Source organism: Arachis hypogaea, chromosome 16 (assembly GCF_003086295.3).
Source record: "Arachis hypogaea cultivar Tifrunner chromosome 16, arahy.Tifrunner.gnm2.J5K5, whole genome shotgun sequence".
In the NCBI taxonomy this organism is placed as follows: Eukaryota; Viridiplantae; Streptophyta; class Magnoliopsida; order Fabales; family Fabaceae; genus Arachis; species Arachis hypogaea.
Genome location: NC_092051.1, coordinates 24,473,954 through 24,484,909, shown reverse-complemented (window position 1 = coordinate 24,484,909; position 10,956 = coordinate 24,473,954). Strand labels below are relative to the sequence as shown.

Below are 10,956 nucleotides of genomic sequence, written 5' to 3'. Positions count from 1 at the left end.
TTAAAACTAATATTAAAAAACAAAAGAAACCCTCTCCATCCCTGGCGTATCTCTCACTCTCTTTCGGTCTTTCTCTTCTCTCCCTTTCCGTCACCCCACCACCACTGCCCCCACCTCCTTCTCCATCTTCTTCTCCCTCTCCATCACCACCTCTCTCTCTCTTCACCACCACTACCACCACCTCCACCACCATACCACTTACTACCTTTAACTTTAACACCAATCCTGCTAACTCTTCATCCATTAAAATCAACATCTGAATGGTTGAACAATATCACCCAATCGGTTGAACAAAATCAACACCCCCGCACCAACATCAATTAAATGCTCAAATTTGACGATTAAGACTTTAAATGAAGAACAGAAAATAGAAATTAACAAAATCATTTCACCTGAAGCCGAAACAATTGGGTATCCAATTACAAAACATAGCACGATGAATATGCTATTCACCACACTACAAAAAAACTGGTTTAAAACGGCATTTTTATTAGGGCGGTTCTTTTTAACTGCCATAATTCTCTTTATTTTCGGCGGTACATGTTATTGTCGTAACTTCCTTTTTGAATATGATAGTTTTTGTGATTTCGGCGGTTTCAAACCGCCTAAATATTCTTTTATTAATTAAAGAATTACCTCATTTGTGCAAACCTAGCTTAGCAAAGTAGAGTGCGCGAGAGTGAGTTTTCTCCTCCGGCGATGCCTCTTCAGAGTTCACAACTTCCATAGATGCGATCTGCGTTCTCACTTCTAGGTTTGTATACAAAATTCTCATTTCTCTTCTTTTTCTATGGAATGCGTAAATTACCTCTTCTCTCTCTCCCTCTCTCTCTTTCTCTGAGTAATGCGTCTTCTTCTCCAAGATTTTTAGATCTGTTGCGGCATGGAAGCCCGACGCAGAGGTTTTAGATCGAATGCTCCAGATGAAAGAGTGATTAGTGTTGCTGCGTATGAGAAAGTGTGAGTGATGTGAATGATGAACCCTAATCTTTTGTCGCCCTTCATCTTCCGCAGCTATCGTTCATCTCGTCGTTGTTTCTCATCCCCTCACGCCACCAAATTAGTTCTTCCAACATTTTTGACGGCCTCTTTGATTGGGAATTCATCGAGAAATGGTTCTACACTTTGATTTCTCTGCTTCTTTTCTTCCTTCTTAATACCTTTCATTGATTGTATTTATGCAGATTTTGATTTTTAATTTTGCAGTTTATCTCCTTTTGTTTTTCAGTAAATCGTTGATTAAACAATCAAGGAATCGGATCAATGTGATAAGGAGAAAGAGAAATTCAGCAAAGAAGTTTCTTAAGCGAGACAGCATTGATCTGCTTGCGAATCATTTCCAGGTTTCTTACAATAGAGTAATTGATTTATTTTTTCTGCTTTTGTTTCATGAAATTTAGAAAACCTGTATGCATAAACTAGCGGTTTTATTCTTTAATTGTAATTACTTTCGCATACAATTAGTAAACCACATTGTTTGACATATGAATTATTATAGTTGTTATTATACCGAGCTAGGACCAAATACAAAGTCTGAGTCTATTTTAATATTTTTAATCAATTTTTAGTATTGAAACTGTTCAAGCAAATTTGGCATGTTATCACATAAGGCTGTGCACCTGATTCAAGGCATAAACGAGAAAAAGGCAAAGTTTCTGATTCATAATGCTTAATTGCTCAGATAATTGTTGTTGATGGATTAATTTCTATATTTTGAAATATGAACTGGTTTCTAGTCTTCCACATAGTCCAGCTAAGAAAACCTATGTTACTGATTAAGAACTAAGAACACTATTCCATTTAATTGTAGCGAAAGAGAGAAAATCCTAATGAACCAGGTTCACCATCCCTTATTCAGAGCTGGACAAGTCTCTGCTGTGTGAATCTTTGATTTCTCTTGTGAAATTTGAACCTTACTTTTTTTTTCTAATTACACAATATCAATTGGTTTACCAAAGGAATGGTTCTTATAATTATGCCAGGGTGATCCATGGGAGTGGTATGAGTGGACCAATTGCTTCTGGAATTTCATTTCTGAAAAACCTTACTGACTTGTAAGCATGTTATTTTGAATTGTAGCCACCAATGCTTGAAAATTCAAAAGTACTTAGGTGTTGTGTTTCAACATGCTTAAAACATGCTTTGCAGGAGAATCAGCGACTTGAAAGGACCAGATTCTTATTTTCCACCACTTAGTAACTTGACAAACTTGCAAACATTGTGAGTTTAATGCTTACATCTTTTTTAGTTTTTCTTTTTATTTTTTATTTTATGAGTTAATAATGCCTAACTAATAAATTCTCTTAGCAATGGGAGAAAGCTAATAGCAATGCCATTTTGATCCTCAATTGTTGAATTGTTTCCAGAGTACTGAGAAGTTGCAATCTTATAGGATCGATTCCAGAATATTTTGGAAATGTAACTACTTTAAACTCATTGTAAGTGATGCTTTATTCTTTTCAATTTTTTTTTGTTGGCAATATGCTTCTAACTTGGAAGTTTCATGCACTGAATGTATTTTTTTGACAAATTTTTGCTGTTTAACTTTGATAAAAAAAATATAATAACGTTCAGAAGAATGACATGAGGTTTGGGGACAAGTGATCTTCACAAAAGCAAAAACAGATAAATTAAAAGCATATTTTTTAATTAATTTTGCCTTTTTTAATTAAAAGCAAAAATAGATAATATGTATGAAGGCTATGCTATAGACTGGAGTCTTCTTGTTCCTGGAGCCGGAAGGCTTGTATCTGGTAATATTTGGTTATTTCTTTTTCTCTATATTTAGCTACATTTTATAAACATGGAATATTGACAATACTCCATTTATTGGGCATACTGCTAGTGTTGAAGATCTGCAAGTTATATTGGGGTTTATGAGACCTCTTAACTATCAAATAGCATATAGTTTATAGATGATGATTGAGCATATATGTGAATGCTTTTTTGGATCTATATAGTCTTTTTGTAATTATATACTGCTTTGTATAATTTTTTCAAGAATTCCATCAGAGCAAAATCTTCCAAGTAAAATGAAGGTATTTAACTATTTATATTTGTAATTATATACTTCTGTAATTGGTATTTTGTGGGAAGTATGAAGGGTTATCGGATTATTTCCAAGACCCTTTATTAACTTAGCTTTCTATTTTCTGCCATTGACTTGAGTTGTCAATTCTTCATATTAAATTGGCATGTGTGATGAGTGTGAATGCTAATTCATATTAAAATCCACACACATATGACATTATATTGGGAATATTGGGGATTTATCAAGCTTCAAGTAACCTTTGCTCCAAGCTATTCTTCTTCTTTCACACAAATCCATCTCTTTTAAGACAGAATTCAATTCAAGAATGGCAGTTACACATGTTGATCTCGAACCAAACACAGGGAAGACATGTTTGATGAGCAGCAAAACTGGTGTATTCCTCGTACTTGTCACAATCCTATTGGGACTCTCCTCCTTCACTCTCTACCTCATAGCAGAAGCCACACGTTCTCAGGTACATAATAATCATATATATTAATCACTTAAATCTCTTAATTAATATATAATTAATGATATGGCAGGTGACATGGATGAACACAAGAAAACAGAATGTGTATACAGAATTTAGTAAACCAAAGCTAGGACTATTCAGTTTACAATTTAGTAATAGTTCCTTTTGTTTAATAAATTGAATGCAGAATTTAGTAAACCAAAGCTAGGACTATTCAGTTTACAATTTGAATGCAGAATCTCAAGGATAGCTTTGATTTTAGATGAAGTGTACTCACTCTGCTGCAGCAGAAAACATCTCTTCTTCCTTTTGATTTTCCTTTTCTGCACTTATACTTTTATGTGGTCAAATTATAAAATTTTCCTTTTCTGCACTTGTACTTTTATGTGGTAGGATCATGGGATTGGATTCATCACTCATTTATGGTGGACTTTAGTACCTTGCGGCCAGTTCTACTACTACTACTTTCTGCACTGTCAAAAAATATTAAAGAATAAAATTGTAAGTTTTATTTATTTTTATATTTAATTATTTATGTATTTTTTTCAAATGAATTATTATGTCTGAAACATTTTTGCATTTGTAACCTGGACAAGTTTCCAAGTAAGTGCACAGTAGGTAGTCTTTGGTTTTTTACTTATTATAATAAGATGTTAGAGTGAGAGAGAAACGGTTTAAGTGTTGAATTGTGAATAAAATAATTTTATTTTTTTAATCCCTTTCCAATAAGAATAACTCAGGAGACACAAGTAGTTATTACTAGTTTAGTTATAAGAGTTAATAAGAATAAATGATTGATAGCGTACAAATTTAATTTTGTTGTATTTGTAAGAATAACTGAGGAAGAAGTAAGAGCTGTTGCAGCTTGTGCAGGGGAGGAAGTATTGATTAGAACTCGTTTTCTAGAGATGAATGCTCCTAGGGACAGTTCATCTGTCAACAAGTGAGTTTGTGTTAGTTAATCTCTATTTAATATGCATGTTTATGATGATTTGTTTTGTTGTAAAAATGCTTGGGAGATTGTAACTTTAGCAAATGTTGCTCAAGATATTTTTGCTTATTTTATTCAATTTTCAAGTGCCCTGATCTTATTTATAATGTTTTTCTTTTAGAATTTTATTAAATTAGCCTTGTTATGTGTAACAATGCTCTGGGTGCTTGATTGTCACCATTATTGGCTTCTTTTCAGGTATTACAACCTTGCTCATGCCAATTTCCTTTTCTGTTACATTTTTGCAGGAGGTTTGTGCTATGAAGTTTAATGTCCTTGTGACTACTTATGAGTTCATCATGTATGATCGATCAAAGCTTTCAAAATTCGATTGGAAATATATCATAATTGATGAAGCACAGAGAATGAAGGATAGGGATTCAGTCCTGGCCCGTGATCTTGATAGGAAAACTCCCAATGTAATAGAACTAACAATATTTCTTAGTTTGATACTTTGTATAGGAGTTATTATTTTTTATTTGTAATACTAAAATATCATATATTATGTTTAATACTGAGTTATATAATATTTTGTCTATGGATTATGATTTTGTTATTGTGAAATTTTAATAAAAAAATTATTTATTTAGCAAGATAAAAATAATAGTAAAAACTGTATTTTTAAAAGATAAAAAAATATCATTTTTATCCGGTAAAAATGGCAGTTAAAAAATGCCATTTTAAACGAAAGGGATGCCATTAAACCCTGGTAAAAACGGCGTTTAGAAATGCCATTTTAAACGAAAAGGATGCCATTAAATACAGGTAAAAACGGCGGTTATAAACGCCATTTTTAACAAGAAGGATGCCATTAAACCCAGGTAAAAACGGCGGTTACAAACGCCATTTTAAACGAGGAGGATGCCATTAAACCCAGGTAAAAATGGCGGTTACAAACCGCCATTTTAACCGCCAAAAAACCGCCGTATTATCCACTGGTTATTACGGCGGTTTTCAGAAAACCGCCGTAATAACCAGAATGGCGCCCAGAATTTCGGCGTTTCTTGGAGGCGCCATTTTCGGCAATAATGGTGGTTGTAACCGCCGTAATTACCTTAAAAAACCGCCATTTTAACCCCTTTTTTTTGTAGTGCCATGGTTAGTTCTAGACCAGATGGTTGGCTATCAAGTGATAATCCCGAACCAAATGCATTCTGGTAAGTCATGCCAACAGTGTATAATATCGGCCCAAGGCATACTAAACTGCCGAATGCAAGGAACATGGTCCATGTGCTTGCCAATGCAAAAACCATAGACAAATCTTCCTACCATTATTGGGGAAAACGCTTGTGAACATTCTAACTACACAACTATCTTGATATACCACTAATTATGTACTAGCTACAAGCAGTCGATAGAAACACATCACATCACACACAACCCAAACTTTCTCAGAGACACAATGAGCCAAAAAGTGGAAATCACCAACTCTATATGGGGGTGGGGGAAATTACCTCTGCATCAGCATATGCTGATTGCCTCCTGATGCTGAATCGAGGATACTTGATAACCGATTTTGAATGGTACCATCTCAGCTTTAACTATTTCCAAGATTGATTTCAATTAAGGAACAGAGAAACAAAACCCCCACAAAATCAGCACAAAAAACAATTTAAAACAATTTTAACTATTGATTTCACGGAGGGCTTTGGCTCCTCTTTCTAACGATTCGGGGTCGAAGCCGGACTTGTTAGGTTCATCGGGGGGAGGCGGCTCCGTCTTAGAATCGGAAGCAGGGTTGGACGGCGAAGGCGAATTGGAAGGTGAAGAAGAGAAGAACGGGAAGCAAAAAGAAGAATCGGCGTTGGCGGCTCGATCGGAAAGCGAGGACATGGAAGCCACCGCGGCTGCCACCGCGGCGCAAGTGGTTAACCTAGACGCTGCCATGGCTTCAGAATGGATCTTGAGGATCTTGGATCTTGGTGACGGTGGAGCTGTTGGTGGCGCGGGAATGGTTGGGCCATCGTGAGAACAAGGCGGCGGTGGAGTTGTTGACGGCATGGGAGTGGTTGGGCCATCTTGAGAACAAGGCGGTTGCAGAAATAAGGAGAGAGAGAGAGAGAGAGAGAGAGAGAGAGAGAGAGAGAGAGAGAGAGAGAGAGAGAGAGAGAGAGAGAGGTGAGACATGATGGTGTTACGGTTACTGGTGGCCTGGTGGGGTTAGTGGTGAGGGTGGTGTGAAGAAGGTAACATTTTTTCTTTGTTTTTATTTTTGTAAAAGGGTAAAATTGTCCAAAAAATATTATTTATGGACAAAAAGATAATTTTATAACATTTTGTAACGTTGAGGATGATTTTAATAAGAAAAAAGGTTGGAGACGAAATTGATTTTGACCCCAGACATTGGGGACGACAAAAGTACTTATCCCTATACATAAATATAAATATTTGTATTAGAATTCATTTTCCATTTCATCTTTATACGATTTCGTTTTTGCCTTCATTTTGATTTTCAATAATTGTTGGCATTTGATCCTAATAAATAGTTATCTATCTTTAATTATTTATATATTTTGTTGAATTAGAATTATATTTAAAAATTAAGTTTTAATAGTGATATATGTGAAATTTAGTTAAAATTTATCATTAGGAACCAGTAGTAGTGACTGATTTAGCGACCGATTTTGAAATTTTGAAATTAACTATTAACGACTGATTTAGCGACCGAAATATTGATCGCCATTTAGCGACCGAATACCTCAGCGACCAAAATATTGGTTGATATTTAGCGACCGATCTTGTTAGCGATCGATTTAGCGACCAAAATTATTTTGTATGGGTTAGGTGGCTTTGGTTGAAAATCGGTCGTTAAAATCAATTTCTAAATATTGGCGACCAACATCGATTGCTATTTTGAATTTAGCAACCAAGGTTTTAGCGACCACCAGAATCGCTCGCTAAGCTGATAGCAACTGATTTTCAAGAAATATCGGTCGCTATTCTGATAATTTCTTGTAGTGCTTATGAATTCTTGTCATCAACCTTGAACACTTCAAAATATATAACACATAGTTGTCATTGTTAGTAAGACAGTATATCTTTATATATCATATTGGAAAAATACTTCTTCACTACAAGAAAATAGAATATTTGTAACAAAAATTTTGCGTCAAATTTAAAATTAATATAAAAAAATAATTTTTTATAATAATAATTAGTGATTGTTACAGCCAATGAGTTATAACTCAAATGGCATAGTCTCCCCATACTCAATTAAGAGGTTGCGGGTTCGAGTCTCCTATCTTTGGCAAAAAAAATAAAAATAGTGATGGTTACAGAATAATAATATTTTGTAGCCATATGATCTGTAGACAAGAACTAGATTGATCTATCACATCTTGTATTCTACCTTCCATTGGGCATTATAATAATAAGAGGAAATGTCATCTTTATGACACTTTTTTTTTATTTACAAAATGCATTTTTTTAATTAAAAGGGATAAGTACTTTTTTCGTCCCCAAGGTCTGGGGTCGAAATCAAAATCGTCCCCAACTTTTTTTTCTTATTAAAATCATCCCCAACGTTCAAAAATGCTTTAAAATCATCCTTTTTCGAATTTTTGGCCCAAAATACCCTCATCATCATCATTCTCCTCTTACCACCAACATTACCACCACAACCAACACCAACACCAACACCAACACCAACACCCCACTCCGGTAACCCCCCACCCCTTACTGCCTCCCCCTCACCCCACTCCCTCACCGTAACCTCCTCACTCCCTCAACCCCTCACCCCACTCCTTCACCCCCTCACCCTCTCATCGTAACCCCCTCACCCCTCACCGTAACCCCCTCACCCCCTCACCGTAACCCCACCCCCTTCCTTATGCCCCTCTCTTCATGGTCATCATCATCATCAACAGAAAATTCAAACAACATGCACAACAAATTTTACAAAAAATCCAGTCCACAGATTTTACCAAAATTTCAACAACAATAATATTTCACAACAAATTTTACCAAAAATCCAGAAATTTCACAAAAAATTCAGTTCACAGAAGAAGAAAAAGAAGAAGAAGAAGCGGTGGTGGGGTGGTGCGGTGCGGCAGAACGGCAAAGTGGCTGCGAAGCGGCGGCGACCAGCGTAGCTCGTGGCTCCATAGGTGATTGATGAGCGGATAATTTATACGCTTTTTGGCATTGTTTTTACATAGTTTTTAGTATGATTTAGTTAGTTTTTAGTATATTTTTATTAGTTTTTAATTAAAAATCATAATTCTGGACTTTACTATGATTTTGTGTATTTTTTGGTGATTTCAGGTAATTTTTGGCTGAAATTGAGGGACCTGAGCAAAAATCTGATTCAGAGGCTGACAAAGGACTGCTGATGCTGTTGGATTCTGACCTCCCTGCACTCAAAGTATATTTTCTGGAGCTACATAGATCCAAATGGCGCGCTCTCAATTGCGTTGGAAAGTAGATATCCAGGGCTTTCCAGCAATATATAATAGTCCATACTTTGTCCGAGTTTAGACAACACAAACTGGCGTTCAACGGCAGTTCCATGTTACATTCTGGAGTTAAATGCCAGAAACAGGTTGCAAAGTAGAGTTAAACGCCAGAAACAGGTTACAAACTGGCGTTCAACTCCAAGAGAAGCCTCTACACGTGTAAAGCTCAATGCTCAGCCCAAGCACACACCAAGTGGGCCCCGGAAGTGGATTTCTGCATCATTTACTTATTTCTATAAACCCTAGTAACTAGTTTAGTATAAATAGGACTTTTTATTATTATATTCGAAGTCTTGGTCACTCCGGTTCCCCTCTGGGGCCGAGACCAATGAACTCCATTATCACTTATGTATTTTCAACGGTGGAGTTTCTACACACCATAGATTAAGGTGTGGAGCTCTGCTGTTCCTCATGAATTAATGCAAAGTACTATTGTTTTTCTATTCAATTCAAGCTTATTCCTATTCTAAGATGTTCATTCGCACCCAAGAACATGATGAATGTGATGATTATGTGACGCTCATCATCATTCTCACTTACGAATGCGTGCCTGACAAACACTTCCGTTCTACATGCAAACAAGCTAGAATGAATATCTCTTAGATATCTAATACAGGGGACCGAGTCCGAGATATTAGAATCTTCGTGGTATAAGTTAGAACCCATGGATGGCCATTCTTGAGATCCGGAAAGTCTAAACCTTGTCTGTGGTATTCCGAGTAGGATCTGGGAAGGGATGGCTGTGACGAGCTTCAAACTCGCGAGTGCTGGGCGTAGTGACAGACACAAAAGGATAGTAAATCCTATTCCAGTATGATCGAGAACCGACAGATGATTAGCCATGCAGTGACAGTGCATTGGACCATTTTCACATAGAGGATGGGATGTAGCCATTGATAACGGTGATGCCCTACATACAGCTTGCCATGGAAGGGAGTAGGAATGATTAGATGAAGACAGCAGGAAAGCAGAGGTTCAGGAGGAACGAAAGCATCTCCATGCGCTTATCTGAAATTCTCACCAATGAATTACATAAGTATCTCTATCCTAGTTTATATTTTATTTATTTATATTTTTTATTATCAATTCACCATAACCATTTGAATCCGCCTGACTGAGATTTACAAGGTGACCATAGCTTGCTTCAAGCCGACAATCTCCGTGGGATCGACCCTTACTCACGTAAGGTTTATTACTTGGACGACCCAGTGCACTTGCTGGTTAGTTGTGCGAAGTTGTGACAAAGTGTGATTCACGTTTGAGAGCACCAAGTCTTTGGCGCCAGTGTGGAGGATCGCAACTTCGTGCACCATTGACGGCGTGAGGCGCAGCTGACGGCAAGGCGTGACGGGTTCGGTGGATCAGTGGGCGCGGCAGTGACAGGAGGCATGGCAAGATGTACGACGGTGCCAAGCTTCTCTCCCTCTCTACCTCTCTGCTCTCTTGGACCTCTGTCCTTCGCGCGGATCTGGCGGTGAGGCGCGGCGGGGCACGCATCAAGCTGAGCACGGCGCGACGGCGGTGTGACCGGACGGCGTGGAGCGCGGCCCCTTCCCCTCCGATTTCCTTCTCTCCCCTCTCCTCCCCCCTCTCTTTTTCTTGCGGCCTCCCCCCTTTCTTTCTCTCCCCAGTCCCCACCCCCTTTTCTTCTTTTTTTATTTATTTATTTTATATTTATTTTATTTTATAATTTTTTAATAATAAAGGGTATTTTGGTAAAAAAAAATAAAATCGAAGTAGAAAAGGACGATTTTATAACGTTTTGTAACGTTGAGGATGATTTTAATAAGAAAAAAAGGTTGGGGACGATTTTGATTTTGACCCCAGACCTTGGGGACGAAAAAAGTACTTATCCCTAATTAAAACAACATACACTGTATATTTAACTAAAATATTGATAATAATGATTGTAATTATATATACATAAATTACTGATAATTATTTTTGTTGATTCAAATAATAATAAGAATAAATATTCATTATTATAATAATTTTATTTATTTTTAAA

General features: G+C 36.7%; 1 protein-coding gene and 1 long non-coding RNA gene across 42 annotated transcripts; one reads left to right on the top strand and one right to left on the bottom strand.

Moving 5' to 3' along the window:
* Positions 1 to 619: 619 nt before the first annotated feature.
* On the top strand, positions 620 to 5,039 carry LOC112758553 (uncharacterized). Of its 41 annotated transcripts, none has more exons than XR_011874078.1 (11): positions 620 to 754; positions 864 to 1,115; positions 1,229 to 1,343; positions 1,811 to 1,877; positions 1,983 to 2,054; positions 2,149 to 2,220; positions 2,367 to 2,438; positions 3,343 to 3,506; positions 3,897 to 4,004; positions 4,368 to 4,446; positions 4,743 to 5,039. XR_011874078.1 is itself a non-coding variant. In XM_072220061.1 (10 exons), exons 5-10 carry the CDS (start codon positions 2,002 to 2,004, stop codon positions 4,977 to 4,979), a joined length of 690 nt encoding a protein of 229 aa, XP_072076162.1. In that variant the 5' UTR covers positions 620 to 754; positions 864 to 1,115; positions 1,229 to 1,343; positions 1,811 to 1,877; positions 1,983 to 2,001; the 3' UTR covers positions 4,980 to 5,039. The 41 variants fall into 41 exon arrangements, 5 of the variants coding, with proteins under 5 accessions (XP_072076162.1, XP_072076161.1, XP_072076163.1 ...); XR_011874080.1 differs by having other exon boundaries at positions 3,339 to 3,506; positions 4,377 to 4,446; XR_011874095.1 differs by having other exon boundaries at positions 648 to 754; positions 872 to 1,115.
* Positions 5,040 to 5,597: 558 nt separating this feature from the next.
* Positions 5,598 to 6,027, bottom strand: LOC140179927 (uncharacterized). Its single transcript, XR_011874102.1, has 2 exons — positions 5,949 to 6,027; positions 5,598 to 5,759 (listed from the first exon to the last, which is right to left on the bottom strand). It is a non-coding gene; the product is annotated as an uncharacterized lncRNA (long non-coding RNA).
* Between the last annotated feature and the right edge of the window lie 4,929 nt (positions 6,028 to 10,956).

Coding starts and splice junctions, on each gene's coding strand:
- LOC112758553 (XM_072220060.1), top strand. CDS start 2,002: ATGAGTGGACCAATTGCTTCTGGAATTTCATTTCTGAAAAACCTTACT. Junction 2,055..2,148: donor CTGAAAAACCTTACTGACTT/GTAAGCATGTTA, acceptor CATGCTTTGCAG/GAGAATCAGCGACTTGAAAG. Junction 2,221..2,366: donor TTGACAAACTTGCAAACATT/GTGAGTTTAATG, acceptor AATTGTTTCCAG/AGTACTGAGAAGTTGCAATC.